The sequence below is a fragment of the Sylvia atricapilla genome, chromosome 2, assembly GCF_009819655.1.
Source record: "Sylvia atricapilla isolate bSylAtr1 chromosome 2, bSylAtr1.pri, whole genome shotgun sequence".
In the NCBI taxonomy this organism is placed as follows: domain Eukaryota; kingdom Metazoa; phylum Chordata; class Aves; order Passeriformes; family Sylviidae; genus Sylvia; species Sylvia atricapilla.
In genome coordinates this window covers 99690599-99705683 of record NC_089141.1, presented here as the reverse complement: position 1 = coordinate 99705683, position 15085 = coordinate 99690599, and the positions used below count along the sequence as shown (strand labels likewise).

At 41.3% G+C, this 15085-nt stretch overlaps 1 protein-coding gene across 1 annotated transcript in view; it reads left to right on the top strand.

Annotated features, from left to right (window-relative positions):
• Positions 1 to 2033: 2033 nt before the first annotated feature.
• SCML2 (Scm polycomb group protein like 2) overlaps positions 2034 to 15085 on the top strand; it is a 71765-nt gene continuing 58713 nt past the window's right edge. The window contains exons 1-2 of the mRNA XM_066313929.1: positions 2034 to 2174; positions 14929 to 15036. Coding sequence (XP_066170026.1) covers positions 15015 to 15036 — 22 coding nt within the window. The 5' untranslated portion in view covers positions 2034 to 2174; positions 14929 to 15014. The remainder of the gene's footprint in view (positions 2175 to 14928; positions 15037 to 15085) is intronic.

Below are 15085 nucleotides of genomic sequence, written 5' to 3'. Positions count from 1 at the left end.
AATATTACAGAAAGGGGAAAATATTTCAAATTAAATGCAGCATTCATCTGCATTGGTGATGAGCATAACACACTTCACTATAAAGGCTTTCTATAAGCATGTTTCAGTATTTCTTTCTCTTCCTCTTGTGCATTTTTAATTACTTGGATTAGCATATTTTTACTTGTTTCTTTCCTGTTGTCAAAATATTAAATATTTATAATTATGTCAAGGACTCATTTTCCTTCTTTCTAAAGAGCCATTTACTGCTTATGAGAGTGCTTAAAATGTTAGTAGTAACTTGCATTATATGCAGGATACTAAAGTGGTTTGTATGAATTTCACTGTTATACAGGAGAGTGTGAGGGGGGTTGAGTAGATATTTGGGGTTTCTTTTCTGTGGTTTGTGTTTGGTTTTTGCATTAAAAGAACTCACAGAATCTCACTCACGTGACCTTAGCATAATTTCGCATTTAAAATTTCACTTCCAAGTGATGTTAAACCGTGAAGATGAAAATTGGGCACAAACTCCTCTGAATGCTGGTAGGATTTAAAGTATGATTTTTTAGCATTTACGCTTATCCCTACACGCCTCTTGGGGTCTGAATTAAAACACCCAAAGCTTATAAAATCGGAATGCATCCTCCCAAAACGCCAAGGAAGAGCTTTTCCTATTATACCTACTCATAAGCGTGGATGTCTGTAAAAGAAATGTGTGGTATTTCCCAAGTGGGTATGCACCGATTATAACGTGCATTATTACCCGCTCTAAGTGGTTTTCTATAATTACACGCACACACCGTGACCATTCGTGCACGTACAATGCAGGGCACTATTCACCACGTGTACGCTGGCGCTGCCGGCACCGCCTGACTCAGGTGTCCCTCAGGCTCCCCGCCATCGACCCCTCACGCCTTTGCCAGGCGTTCCCTGCTCACACCGAACTCCCCTACACGAACACCTGCCAAGGGCTCATTTTCCCCCCTCACACGGCGGTCCCGCTCCCCGGGCGCAGCAGCTCCCGCCAACCCCGCGCCTCCCTTCCCTCCCGCCGCAGGTCCGGCCACAGCGCGGGGATGCCGGCGGGGCGCGGGGACGCCGGGCGTGCGGGGATGGCGGCGACCCGCAGGAATGGCGGGGGCTGCGGGGATGCCGGCCGTGAGGGGATGGCGGGGGCTGCGGGGATGCCGGCCGTGAGGGGATGGCGGGGGCTGCGGGGATGCCGGCCGGGAGGGGATGGCGGGGGCTGCGGGGATGCCGGGCGGGAGGGAGTGCCGGCACCCCGGGATGCCCACGGGTGGCGCAGCCCCGAGCGGTGCCGCCCCCGCCGCGGCGGGCGGAAGGGGGACGGCGGGTGAGGGGAGGCCCCGCGCCCCCGGTGCCGCTGCCGGGCATGCGCGGTGCCCCCGGAACATGGCGGCGGCGTGAGGCGGGCGGCGGCAAGAGCGGCTTGACAGGACGCCGCGAACCCGCGTCCCGCCCGCCCGGTGAGTGGCGGCAGCGGCGTTTCCCGCTCCCCGCGGTGGCGGGCAGGGGGAGGGAGCAGCGGAGAGAGAAAGGGAGGCGAGGCGGAGGTCGCGTCCCCTGCTAGGGCTCGCACCGCAGCCTCCGCCCGCCGTGGCCGCCGGGCGCCCCGGTCCTGGGTTCCCCTCCTCGGCGACACCACTGCGCTGGGGGCAGCACCGGCTCCAGCGCCCCGTCCGGGTCTCTTGGCGCTGGCCGCTCCCCTCCTCTGTGGGCTGAACTCCGAGCGCGGCGGGTCCCGCCGACCGCGCCCGCGGGGACCCGCGGGTGGCCGAGTACGAGCGCACTTGCGAGGGTGAGAGGAGCGAGGCGGCTCCGTCTCCCGGCTCTAACAGCGTGCCTCTCTGTGCCCGGGAGTGGCCGCGACTCCCGGCTAGCAGGAGCTCCGGTGAGCACGGGAGGTCCCTCAGCCGCCGGTGCGTCCGGGACGAGCGGCGGGGCCGGCGGCGTTTGACAGGAGCGTGGGCAGGACACGCCTCCGCTCGCCGGGGCGGCCCCGCTGCCTCCCCCGCGGCGGCGGCCGTGGCTGCCCGCCCTGCCCGCCGGGGCTGAGCCGCATCCTCCCTGCCCGCCCAGCGCCGAGGCGGGCGAGGTGCTGCGGAACGGGCGTCGAGGAGAAAATCCGGATGCGTGTTAACAATCGTTTAATTCGGAGCGCTCGCTTGTGTTGGGTAAGAGGGTTTGGGGTGTCGCTTGAAGACATCGCGGTGCCAGACGTGGCCTGTTGTGGGGCACTTGTCGGGTTGCGATACACTGCGGAACTGTTCCCGTTTTCTTTACAGTTAAACTGCGTATGTAGCATGTATTCATCGTCGATTTAAAGGGGGTGTCTGGCACGAGGAGTCATAATTTTGGATGGTCCAAAGAAAGTCGTTAACTATGGAAAGTTCTGTTGCCGTTTTGTGCGTCATTGTTATCTGTAGCTGCTTAGGCTAACCTACAAAACACATTGTAGTACTTTAGTGTGTATCAATATTCAAGTTAAATTTTGTACTCAGTTATTCTTTAGGAGTGAAGGCACGCTTTAAGTGTTAATATAATTTAAAGTTGAAGTCTTTCCCTACAGTTATTTGCTGTTTCTCACTGATAAGTTAGACTATAAGAGATAGCAAAAAAGAATTCCAAGACCTAAAAGGTTTAATGAAAATGGGAAATACGGATATTTTAGTGAGTTCTGTAATGTAAACTGTGCTTGTGACTCATACATAGCCTAACTAATGTAGACAAGGTGATTAAAACTTTAAAAAGCGTAGACTCTGTAGATATGACAATGGGTTTTCAGAGTTTCAGAGCACTCTGTGTCTGACTTTTAAGCGGCTCTTCAAGTTTGACTGGTTATGAAATTTTTATAATACATTATAATAGTCTTAAACCTTTGGATTTTAAAAGCATTCCTACTTCACCTCACTCTTTGGAAGTGGCAGAGCAAAGCAGTTGGTGAGGCGCAGGATCGCTAACAACTGCAGCGCTGGTGCGGCTGGCAGCGCTGTTGCGGGAAGGCGTTTGCTGTGTTACACTTGGGGTTTGGGCTGTCACTTAATGTTACCGACTAAAAGAGGAGTGAATGCCTTGTGCTGTCCCAGCTCTCCACGGGCACCATCAAGTGCTGCTCAGGCCACAGCGACCCGCAGCCCACGTGAGTGGTTGCACTTAGAGTGTGTCTGCAGAAATTCCTTGTGCGGCCAGACCGCGCCTTGGGGGGCAGCAGGAGCTGATTTTCTCCCTTAGGGTACCGTAAAATGTAAGTACTATTTAAGGATGATTACTTGAACTGATGTAAAGAAAAAGTGCATTGGAGACACTTCTGTTGGTGTTTTATTTATGGGAAATAAATAGTAAATTATAAACTTGCACAGTAATGCAAATGCACGGCTGCAGGAAACAGTGTCTGGTGGAACTGAGGTGGAGACTGGGAAGTGTTTATATGGCTTCTAACTTTAACATGGTCTGGTCTTGAATGTGGAAATAGAGTTTACTAATTTTGTTTAAAACTCAGTTGATGGAGTTGAGGCTCTACTTTTTTATTTGGTGTAAATAGGTAGCAATATTTGTGATATCTTTTAGGTTGCTTGGTATTTTATATTTTTGTAGTAATGCTCAGATGCAGCAAAAACAAATGTTGGCTATTTATGATGTGCTATAATGAAAGTATAAACTACTTTCAACAATTAGAGGCCATGTAGATAGGAGAACATAATATAACTGTATTGTTTTTAACATTCAGACATATAGAATGTATAATGTAGGAATTTTAGGAAACAAGCAATGGTAGTACTTCAAAATATTTTTCTTTTGACTTCATGTGTTCCTACATCAAATGTACAGATGCTTTTTTTCCGCTCTTTGCTGTGACTGCTGTTGCTGTGACCAGATAGTGTGCTCTTGGGGCAGAGGCATTGTTTCTGGAGTAGCTGCTTGAGTTCAAAAGAGTGTGAAATTTGTAATACTGAGAAAGTATTTATTCCATTACCTGTCTAAAATTTGAGCTAAAATGCAGCTTTACTTGAGAGAATGAAGAAACTCAAAGCAAACATAGATAGCTGCTTCTGCCTGTTGTACATAGGTGTCTATTTTTGTTTTCTTGATATTCCAGTGGAATTGTGAATTGTGAGTGAATCCTGTTTACTCCCTTTACTGAGTGAATGTATGGGGACAAATGAAGTCCTCAGCAATTATCCACTGCTACTAAATAGTGTCACTAACAGGAAATGACATTTGTCATTAACTGTTCAGGACACTGCAGCTGGCTTTCTTATTTGTCTTGGTACATCTGCTTCAAACAAGGGTGAGTGAAATACATAGGTTTTCGTTTCATCTTTTAAGGAAATCTTTAAAAGTATAATTTAACAGTCTATTTTGGTATTTTTTAAGTGTAAATATTTTGGTATTTTTTTAAGTGTAAATATAGGATCAATTACAGGTAGGGACCAGGACACTACTTCAAGGAGTCCAGACAAGGGAGGTTGTTAACCAACTTTGTGAGCTCCACATCTGCAGGGCATTTAAAGTTTTGTTCGTTCCCATTTGAAAGAAATAGCCTTAGGCACCCAGCCTTAGTGCTGATAGCTTCTTTCAGAGATTAAAATCTTAAATGTTAAGGACTATACCATTTGTATTCTTTAAAGTGTAAGACATGCAATGTGAATTGCCCAGAATGAGATTTTTCTAACATGTTGGAAGAGCCAGAAAAGCCCATATAAAATGATCAAGGTGTAACAGAGCAGTAGGTAAATAAACAGCAATGGAAATGTTAAATCTGAAGTTCCAAAATATTTGTTAACGTTGTAATAGAATTTGATGAATAATTCTTTTTTACTGTGGTTTGTGCTTTTGGTATATGAGGGTGCTTTTCCTAGAAAATTTGTACGTCTTCTCTAGAGATTTATTGTAAGGTCCAATTTCTCTATAATTAAGTGTTAAGAAGGTTTAATAGTAGTTATATGCAGTTAAGTTTATTTTTGCATTGTAATGATGTGTGTGTGAGCAGCTTTCCTTACGATGTCTCAGTGGAGAGGCAACTAATTTGTTTGGGGTAAAGTCTCTGAAAAGTGAGGCAGTTAAATACTTAAGTGAAGTGTAGGGTTTTTTAAGAGTATGTTTCTGTGTAAATACTATTTTTGTACCTTCATGCACCTGCTGGCTGGCTTGACATGTGTGGGCAGTGAGGGCTGAGTGTGTGCACTGAGTTCCTGCTGCAGCGCTGGCCATGGAGCAGCAATGCTGCCTCGCTCCGGGGAGCAGCAGGAGATGATTTGGTGAGTCACCTGCTCAGTCCAGGTGTGTTTCTGAAAACCACATTGCCTAAAACTCCTGTTCTGTATCTGTGATCTCTTCAAACGATTACCATCTTTTGGGATAGGAAGGGTGGCTTCAGGTACCCGAGCCAACAGTGGGCAGACTCCCCTTTTATCTGTACACAAAGAGTAAAATGGTGCTGATGACCGTCAGAGGTGCTTTTATCTTGTCCTTGTTAGTCTTTCTGCTTGGTCAACAAGGGTTGATCCGGAGGAAAGTCAGGAGCCGACTCATAACCATTCAGAAAGCAGCAGCTGTCTCTATCAGCCAAGTTATCTCTTTTATTTATTTGGGCTTGCTCTGATAGTTTCTTTTATATACAATGGGCATTTGGCATAAGTGCACACAAGTAATCCATTTGTAGTAGAGGAGATATAATGTGTTGCACCCTTAGCACCGTGTGTCTGCAGGGATATGCTGTGTATGTACCCATAGCAACTCTCTGCCCAAGATTCCTGTCAGAAAAAGTAACAGCTTTAGTTTCCATGTCTTTTTGATAGCACCAAAAATTCCTTTTTTTTTTTTTTTTTTATTCTTGGATCTAAATAAAGTATAGATTTCTTCTTTGTGATGTTAAATTCTATGTTTCTTTTATTTCAGCAGTCTTGTTTGAAGACTGGTTTGTAGTTCTGAACTTTAACTAAGGCACCTGCTTTATGGGTAGTTGTTGATCAGTTTGGATCCAAGCTGGTGCAGTACCAATGGTGTGCTTGTTGTGGTTCTTATGTGCTGTCTTCCTGTTTTTCTGAATTACTTGTAGAGCCTAATACCAAAGTCTTGCTGAAATACTAAACCTATAGCAGAATTTTTGTGTTTTTTAGCAGGGTGATTGCCTTTCTGCTTCACAAGTAAGATACTGTCTAGATACCTTATGTCCAAACTAATCCTAAAGTGCATTTTGGTTTTTTGCTTTGTAAGAATAATGCTGTACCCAGTTTAAGCATGAGCAGTGTTTTGGACTGATTACAGATTTTTCTTTTTTAAGCCCATAAGTGGCTATATTCTTCCTGTTAGTATGCTATTATCTAAACCCAAGTAAAACATTGTATTAAAGGTAGATGTGCTGTTTAGATAATTTCATTCTAGACCTTCAACTTCACAAATCAGGTCAAATTCTATTTAAGATGCCAAGACAATTCCGTCATTTTCATTTCCATCAGTTTTTATAAAAGGGATGAACTTCTTTGATGGAAATCTAAGTCAGTTGTCTTCTCTAGGTAATACGAGACTCCTTTTAGTGTAGGGCAAAGACGAGGCTGAGCCTTTCATCCTCTACCATACATTAGTTCAGGGAGCAGCTGAAGTTTATAGAACCTGTAAGAGGGTAGCACCATTTTAATGAGGTGCATACCTAAAATGAAGCATGTACCATTATTTATGTACTGTGTGGAATCTACCAGAGATTAATGCAGGCAGGTTCAGTGGAAGGAGTGCAGTTCTTGAGGCACTTATAAAAGCCCACTTAAAAAGGGCAGTTTGTAAAACTGAGTCTTGTGCATGGAGGAATGTGAAAGGGTATCAGAGCTGCTAAATTTGGTGGAACTCTTTATTGTCACTAACGTCTGTCAGGGTCTCAGAGATTAAAAGGACGCTGCGTGTTTGATGGTACTTCCTCTACCAAATCTCTTGCTTGTGTACCCTGCACTGGAGGGCTGTGAAGAGGCAGACAGTGGTTTTTTGGGAAGGTCAGATGATATGAACTGGTTTTAATGCCAAAATAAGCAGTGTTATGGTTAGATGGAAAACTTTGAATATGGTACGTAATTATTTTTCAGCTTGTTGTAGGAAAATACTACCTGATCTGAATATTCTCTAGTGCTCAATGGTGCAAGCACTGGGTGGAGGAAAGGGGGGGATTGCCTTCACAAAGGAGATCTCTAGAAACAGCAGAAAGGGACATACTCTGCCTCTGTCCTGGGCCAGAGCCACATACAACCAGTGGCACATGTGTTGTCACGCTGAGGAAGAGGTGGAGGAGATTGCCCTGTTATGGCTTGCTTTACTTCTGGGTTGCTTGTGGTTTTTTAATATAATTGGAAAGTTGTCATAGAAAGTGGAAGAGAGATACAGATTTACTGCAAATTTTCCTGATGCTTTGAGTCTTTTAGTATTCTGTTTTTGAAGAGTGAAACTAATAGTACAGCGGAGTATTTGCAGCTGTCTAGTTCTTTGAGCATTGAGGAGTTGTTATGTCTTTTATGACCTGTTAGTGCTTTGTTAGCTGCAGAAATGTCTAGCAGCACTGAATGGTCCTTTGGAATGGCACTTGGTGTGATTTTTGGGGTTGTCCGGGGACAAGAGTTGGACCTTGATGATGCTTGTGGGTCCATTCCAACTCACAATATTCTGTGATTCAATGACAATATTTGTCCAGATGGATGGGCATACATTTTTTGGTGGCATTTGCACAAAGATCCCTTGTGTAAGGGGACTTTTAAGTTGGGGAAATAGCACAGCTATCAGCACCAGCAACAGGTGAGTCCAATGCCTTTGCCTGGAAACTGCAAGCAGCTCTCTGTTTTTTTTTTTTTTTTTTTTTTTTTTTTTTTTTTTTTTTTTTTCCTACAGAAACATTGTCTCCACAGGGGAGCTATCAGGAAATTGCTTAAGGGTTGTTTAGTTCTGGTTGGTTTGGTTTTGTTCCCCGACTGGACATCAGTACGTGGGATCAGTGTAGTTACTCCATTATATAAGCCAGGCTACCTGATGGAGTGTTGCAGCAGCAGAAAAATGAGTTGAGGCCAGTTGTGTCTTTGTTAATAAACAGTGGCAGGGAGTCCTAGTCAGCATTATATTGTTTGAATTCTCAAGTGGGTGAGAGAAACAGGTATTTTATGTACTGGAAGAGGACGGTAGCAGAGGTATGTTGCTGCTGGCGTTGAGTACAAGTGAGGGGAGACAAACATTGTTCTGAAAACAGGTAACTTCATCTGAGGTGCTGACAGCAGTCAGAACCTGTGCAGAAATGTCCCAAGGCTGTTCTCCATGCCTTCAATGGAAAAAAAATTGTGCATTCTATTTGACTTCTGTAGATTTCTTCATCAGACTGAAAGTATGTGTTTTTCTCTGGATACTCTGTTGTGAATAAAAAATCTGGACCTCAGGGATGAATTTTCCAACTGTGCGTTGTGTGGGTAGAGTTCTGTTGGATCATATCTGAACCAAGCTTTTACAGTCCTTTTCCAGTATGAAGACTGTGTAGAGGGAGAGAAGCCAAAGTTGATTAAAAGGGTGAAAAATCCCCTTTCTGCCACTGGGCCTGTGTTTGTCTTTTCTCCTCTTGTTCCCTTATGCATTACACACTCTGACTGCTGCTGGTGGTGTTGCTGCTGGTCTGCTAAAGACAAGTGCAGAAAAGCTGTATAGGGTTCTTCAGTGTCTGGGCATCTCTTGCTATGTTTGCAACAGCAATTTCTTTTCTCCTTTACCTGCTGTATTTATACCGTGCTAAAAATAAGCTCAGTGCCTTGCAGAGTGAATAGTTTGAGACTTCTAGATCAAGGGAGGCTGAGCTGAAGAGAGAGGAGATGTATCTGAGTATAGAGACAATTTCAGGCAGGGATGGAACTATTAGTGCTAATTGTGCAGTTTTTTTGGGGTTTTTTGCATAATTCAATTAGTTTGCTTTATGAAAAAAAAATTGAGTTAGGTGTTTGGACAAAGCCAGGTTGAATAATGATGATGAATGTTTTCAGGAAGAGTACTCCAGGCTTGAAGGAGGAAGTGGAAAACAGCACAGAGACTTCAGTGTGCTGAGTTCACCAAAATGTTTAAACAAATTGTCAAAATCTTGTGCTACTGTAAATACATACTAGTAAACTACTAAAACTGGCAGTTTTGTTTAAGATAGAAACGTAAGCTATATTTTTTATTTATTTTAATATAACATAAAATACCCTTTCATGTGGGAAGATTGGCATTTTAAGAATATTTGAAGCTGTTAATGGCCAGTCAGCCACTTTACTGAACTGCTGACTTCACACATACCATTTCCTTTTTCAGGTTTTTACAACCCCACATCTTCTGACTTTTAAAGCAGGATGGGGAGGAAGGGAAGGAGGAGAAAGGCTTTTTCATTTTTTGTTGGTAGCCATAGAGCAGCTCTAAGCTGCAATTTTAAAAATTACTGTCAATTTAGTAAATGTTAAATCTGCATGACATAAATTGTTTTTGTTGTCCATTAATGCAAGCTATGCTGTTTAATTTGGAGATCTTACTTCTCTGATGTTCTCATTTATAAGTATGATTTCTTGTTTCAGGATATTTTGGGACAAATCTTTGGTCTAAACCTTGTTAAAGAAAGTGTTTATTTTTAAAATATACAATGCCTTACTCTGTACTGAATAACACACTTAATAGGGTTTGAGAGGTTAGAGAGAGTTTTGCATTCTTGAAGTGTATGACTTACTGTAATTACAATTGCTTATATTCTAAAGCAGGTCGTAAAGTTACCTGAAGAGAGAGCAGAACATTTACAGGCAATATTTTACTGCTGACAGCTTTAAAGTTTGTTTATGCTAATCACTTCATAAATAGTACACCACTGCTGACTTTTCTTGCCGTTTTGCAAGTGCAGAAAATTTCTGCTTGATATTAAAGCAAATGACGTTAGAAAAATATATTTGTGAAGCACTAAGTACCTACTCACTTTCTTTAACAACTTAAGAAATACTCAAGCTTAGTTGTTGTAATGATATATATGGCTAGTTAGTATTTGCTGGTTTGAAAACCTGTAAATTTGATTAAAGTCTATCTGTCCTGGGTTTGCTTTTAGTGACTAGAGGAGGTGTTCAGATATATCAGTTTATTAAAAGTTCAGCTGAATGAAAATGTGGAAGTTAAATTTCCTTTCCTTGAAAGAATTTACCTTTTTTTTTTTTTTTTTTTTTTATTTTTTTTTTTTCTTTTTAATACGAAGAATGTGAACTAAAGAGATTTCAACTCGGATCAAATTTGTTGTCAGAACACCAACTGATTATGTATTTGTGTGCATAAATGAAAGAAAACCTGATTTTTAATGTTCTGATTTAAAGTCATATATGTGTAATGCTAAATAATACTAAGTTTATAAATACAAAGCTTTTGTTACATTTTCTGAAGTTATAATACATTTGTGTAATTTTTCGTCCTGTAGTTTTTGAGATCTTACTTTTCCATGATGATGCTACAGTATGCACTGAGAGAGGTAAACTGACTGTCTCTATTACAGAAATAAGGAAGTATGCTGTTGTGTCTGCAGGTATACCAGATAAGCCTATATGCTGGGTAGTTTGCTGGAAATTATTTTTGAGTATTGAAAATTTTATTTAATAAAATACTCTATATTATTTAAAAACTCCTTTTAAGTTTTATTCTCCTTGACTCTTTTCAGCTCCTTAAAGACTTTTAAAAATGGCATGAAGTAGGGTTTTTATTTAAGAGACAGCCGATGAATAGATGATTAGGTGTTGCAGATTCTTGAAGGATAGCTTTGAAGTAATGCTGTTAACTCACACTTGTTTGGGAAGCGACTGGTGTCTGTAGGTGCGTGTTCCCCATGTGTGAGAGTCTGGAGTGGGAACTAAGGCTGCTGGACTGGGTGCCCATGGAGGAGGATGCACAGGCCCTTTTCCTTGAAGGGCCTGGCAGCACTGGCAGTGACAAACAGCAAGGAGAAGTGTGGCCAGCAGTTTAGCTGATGTCTCGTGTGTTTCTAAATGTAAATAGCACATGAATGCTGGTGGTGGAAGCAAACGTAAGACTTGTACAAGTGAAAGAATTGTCAGGGCAAAGTGTTTCTTAGCTTACATTGTCCCTATTTTCTGTCTATAACTGGTTTTGCTGTTCAAACCATAATTATTTTTCACCCTTGTGAAAGAACCTGTATTTCTTTTTCACCCTTGTATATGGCATTTTAATCTCGTGGCATTTGTAGAAGGAAAAAAGAAGGAAATACAGCTCCTTGTTCACATTAAGGCTGAAAAATGTCTGCCTTTATTTCAAACTAAAACTGAAAACTTCATTGATGCTTCCAAGTGGCTGTTTTGTTAGATTCCTTCTCATTGCAGTGTGTCTGTGTAAAATAGCCTCGGTCTTTATCCAGCAGAGATTGCCCATTGACGACTGTCTCACCCATAAAGGTGCCAATGGTGAGGTCTGACATACTGCATTTGTACCACTGGTAGGGTCAAAAAAACCAATGGGTTTTAAAATTGCTGGCTCTTGTCCTGCCTTAGATGTAGAGTCATTGAAAGAAAAACCTTAATCTATTTTTGGGCGTACTGCAACCACAAACTCCTCTTTGCTTACACTTCTTCTGAATGTTACATTTATCTCCATAGTTCTGTTGTGTGTTTTTATGAGCAGGCATGCTGTCAAGATAAACTTGCACTGGAAAGCCCTAGATATGCATAATTTTAGATATGCATAATTTTTTTTTCCAGGACATTTGGCTTGCTTGAGTGCCTGGTTAACAGTGAGAAGGATAATGGAGATGCATGGCAGGCAAAAGAGGGAGCGATTTTGACATTTTCTGTAGAATGCGGCCTTCTTTGAAATGCAGTAATGCATGCCCTTTGAGTAATTCTTGCAAAATAGAAAGAGCAAATTTAGGCAGGAAAAATGTTTTCCGTCCTGTTTTCTGATGCCTAGTATTATGTACTAGCAATGCAGAGAGGGTGAAGACTTAGGCTTGTCTACGCATATCATGCTTTCTGACAAAGGACTTGCACAATGGGAGGTAGCTAGTAGAAGTGATTTGGGGATTAACAATAAAAACTTCAGTAAAGATTTAAAGGCAGATAAATGCTTTCCATCTGATTTTTTAAAAAGTGACTCATGTAAAGGATGCTAATCAGAGAAAGACTAAAACTCAGTTTACAGAATGAATTGAGATGTAAGTGATGTAAATAATACACTAAATGAGTGTGGATATCCTTTGAGTGCTCTTTGGATTGAGGATATTTGTTGATTAATCCAATATTGTCCTAGGTTTGTGGGGGTTTTTCCCCTTGCTTTTTCCTTAATTTGCAGCAAATGGTTTCTCACTGGATTCTGTACTGACAGTCTCCTAAATACTTTGGCCATTTTCTGTCTGTGACTGACAACCTTTATGCTTATCTCAATCTTAATAACTTTGGTTTTCATTCTGCTGTTCTGTGCACTCTAATGCCATTGCACTTCAGCTTGCCATTGCATTTCTTTGTTTGCTCATATGTTCCTGACTTTGTTTTGTTTCATTTGTCCCTTCATTTCTAGAAGCTGCTCGATTAATTTCTTAACTTTGTCTTTCTCATTCAGGTTGCTTGCCAAGGCACACATACAGGAGTGCCTTGGGATCTGTCCTTGCTATGTAACTTTGCCAGAATGTGCCCTGGAGCTGTTTTCCCTGTGTTTGCTGGTGTCGTTATTCTCTTCTGTGGTGGATGCCCTGTGGGTTGAGCCGGGCTGGGGATGGTGAGGGCAACTAAGGGACTTTTAGCAAAGGACACAACTGTCTTGCTTAGGGTTTGCTGCTTAAGCATGTGAAGTGATGGAAAGTAGTTCCTAGGTCTGCTCCTGCAGAAGTTACATTTTGTTTCAGTTTGACCCTGCCCTGTTTTTGAGGTAACTGGTTTTAATTTTGTTGTGGTTCAGCAACATGCAGTGGTTATTAGATAGAGGATCGGAAATACCATTTTTGAATGTCTTCTGTGACAAACAGGACAATCTATGGGCTAATTTAATAGCAGCTTTAAACTGAATTCTTAGGTGTAACTGAGTTTTAAGTAGCACCTCTTCGAAACAGTAATATATTGTGTTCCTGCAGATGGGTTTGCCTCATTTCAGACAGCTCTTTCAGAACTTTCAGTTGTCTTATATTTTTAACAGGCTGGTGGGCATGCTGTAAAACAGCCTATCTGGTACAACACAAGCTAATGAAAAGCTGGAATCCTTTTTATGTTCTCACAGACGCTCCGGTTGTGCTAAACTTGATGACTATCACTGCAGGGTTGGAATCTTTATTACTGCACCAAGTGCAATCTGGTACTTGGAACAAAAAGATAAAAACCATTCGCTGTTCTAAAGTAATCTGTAAAAACAGTTACTTTGACTCTGCATCACCTTCCATGATTTATTTACTGGCAGTGGAAAAGCTTTGAATTTTTGGGGGAGTATGTGAAAGTATGAAGTATTTCAAATTTATTTGATGGCTTAAAAGGATTTCTATTTTTAATCTTGATGATCACTTATTCTATGAATGCTATTGTGTAGCAAAACCTGCTTATTTTATGGTAGTATTCAGTTTTATTTATAACTCCTTTCAAGTCTCAGTCTTGAGTTTTGTTAATATCTGTCCAGCATGTTCACAGACAACACATACATTAAATGAATTCATCAGTCACTGGCATTTAAAAAAACCCTTTTAATTAGTTTTAGCTGTGTTCTTGCACTGTATTAGGTTTTCATCATCCAGTCCATCATCATAGTGTGCAAATTTCTTGAAGTTTCAGTAGAGTATCACAGTTTCAGGAAAATACTCAGCTGCATGATACTTCTCTTTTTATATGTGATATATATGTGTATTTTAATTTTTTTTTCACATATGCGTAGAAGAGTCATGAAATTCCAAGTAGATAACATGTTTTTCAGCTGTTAGTTCTTCTATGTCACAGTGGAAAGACATAGCTTCTAAAAATGTTTGACAAAACCTTTGACAAAACTAATTGTGGAAAAATATGCGCATATTTAAATTTAAAAAACTCCTCAAGTTTTTGGTGATGTCAGCTTTAAACCTCATGGAAGTTGCTTGAAAGGAAATTATCCAAAAACCTAATTCAGAAATTTGAATGTATTTACCCATTATTACTTGAAAAGTTAATGGAGAAGGATAATAATCTTGCTGGCTTTGTTGCTTCAGGGCTAAATGCTTGAAATGAGTTTGACTTGAACACAGTCAAAAAGTTCAATATACTAGATGCTGGAGTAAAAAATCACTAGTAACACACACACAAAAAAAGTTTGTTTTTGCTGTTTTACACTAGTTTAACCAATCTGTTCCTTCCAGTTTCTAAACCCTACAAAAATGTGGCTCACTGCTTTTATCTGCAGTTAGCATTTCTCTAACAGCTCTCTGTGTGCTGTTACAAGTCTGTTACAAATCATAGGGCAGGAGTATCAGGGAGCACTTGGGCCTTTACAGATTTTTTACATTAGTTTTTTGTTCCCTCTTCAACTGTAGTTGTGCAAGAAAATGTGTTTTACCCAAAGGTATTGGGGTTGATGATTGTTTAACTTTGTGCAAGTAAGGCAGGGTGAGTAGGTTATGTATATAGAGTCTTACATTTTTCAGTAATGTTTCTTGAGGGGGGGAGAGGAATAAAGCACATTTTATATCTTTCTTAGTTTTAGAAATCCACAGAAAATGCGAATCATTGGACAATGAACTGTCTAAAACAAGGAAATGAAAGTTTACATTTGGTACCTTTGCTACTTTTATTTAATTGTTGTTTTCACACTACTCTCCTACAGATAGTTTGTTAAACACTTGCAATTTAAAACCAACAAAGTAATTATACACCAATATAAAAAAAAATGATCCTTTCCAAAAAAAGAAAATCCGAATGCCAACAACAACTTCCCCCCCTAACTTGTTGTATTACTGCTCCACAGGAAACTGTTTTGCTGAAAGGAAGAATTAAGTGGTCTTTCAACTTCAGCCTTTTTATTGTGAGAGAGGAGATCACAGAAGTGTTACCATGGGGAGAACAACAGCGAAAGGTAAGGCCTGGTAGCTTTAATCCAATAGGAAAGAAAGTGAGTAACCTGC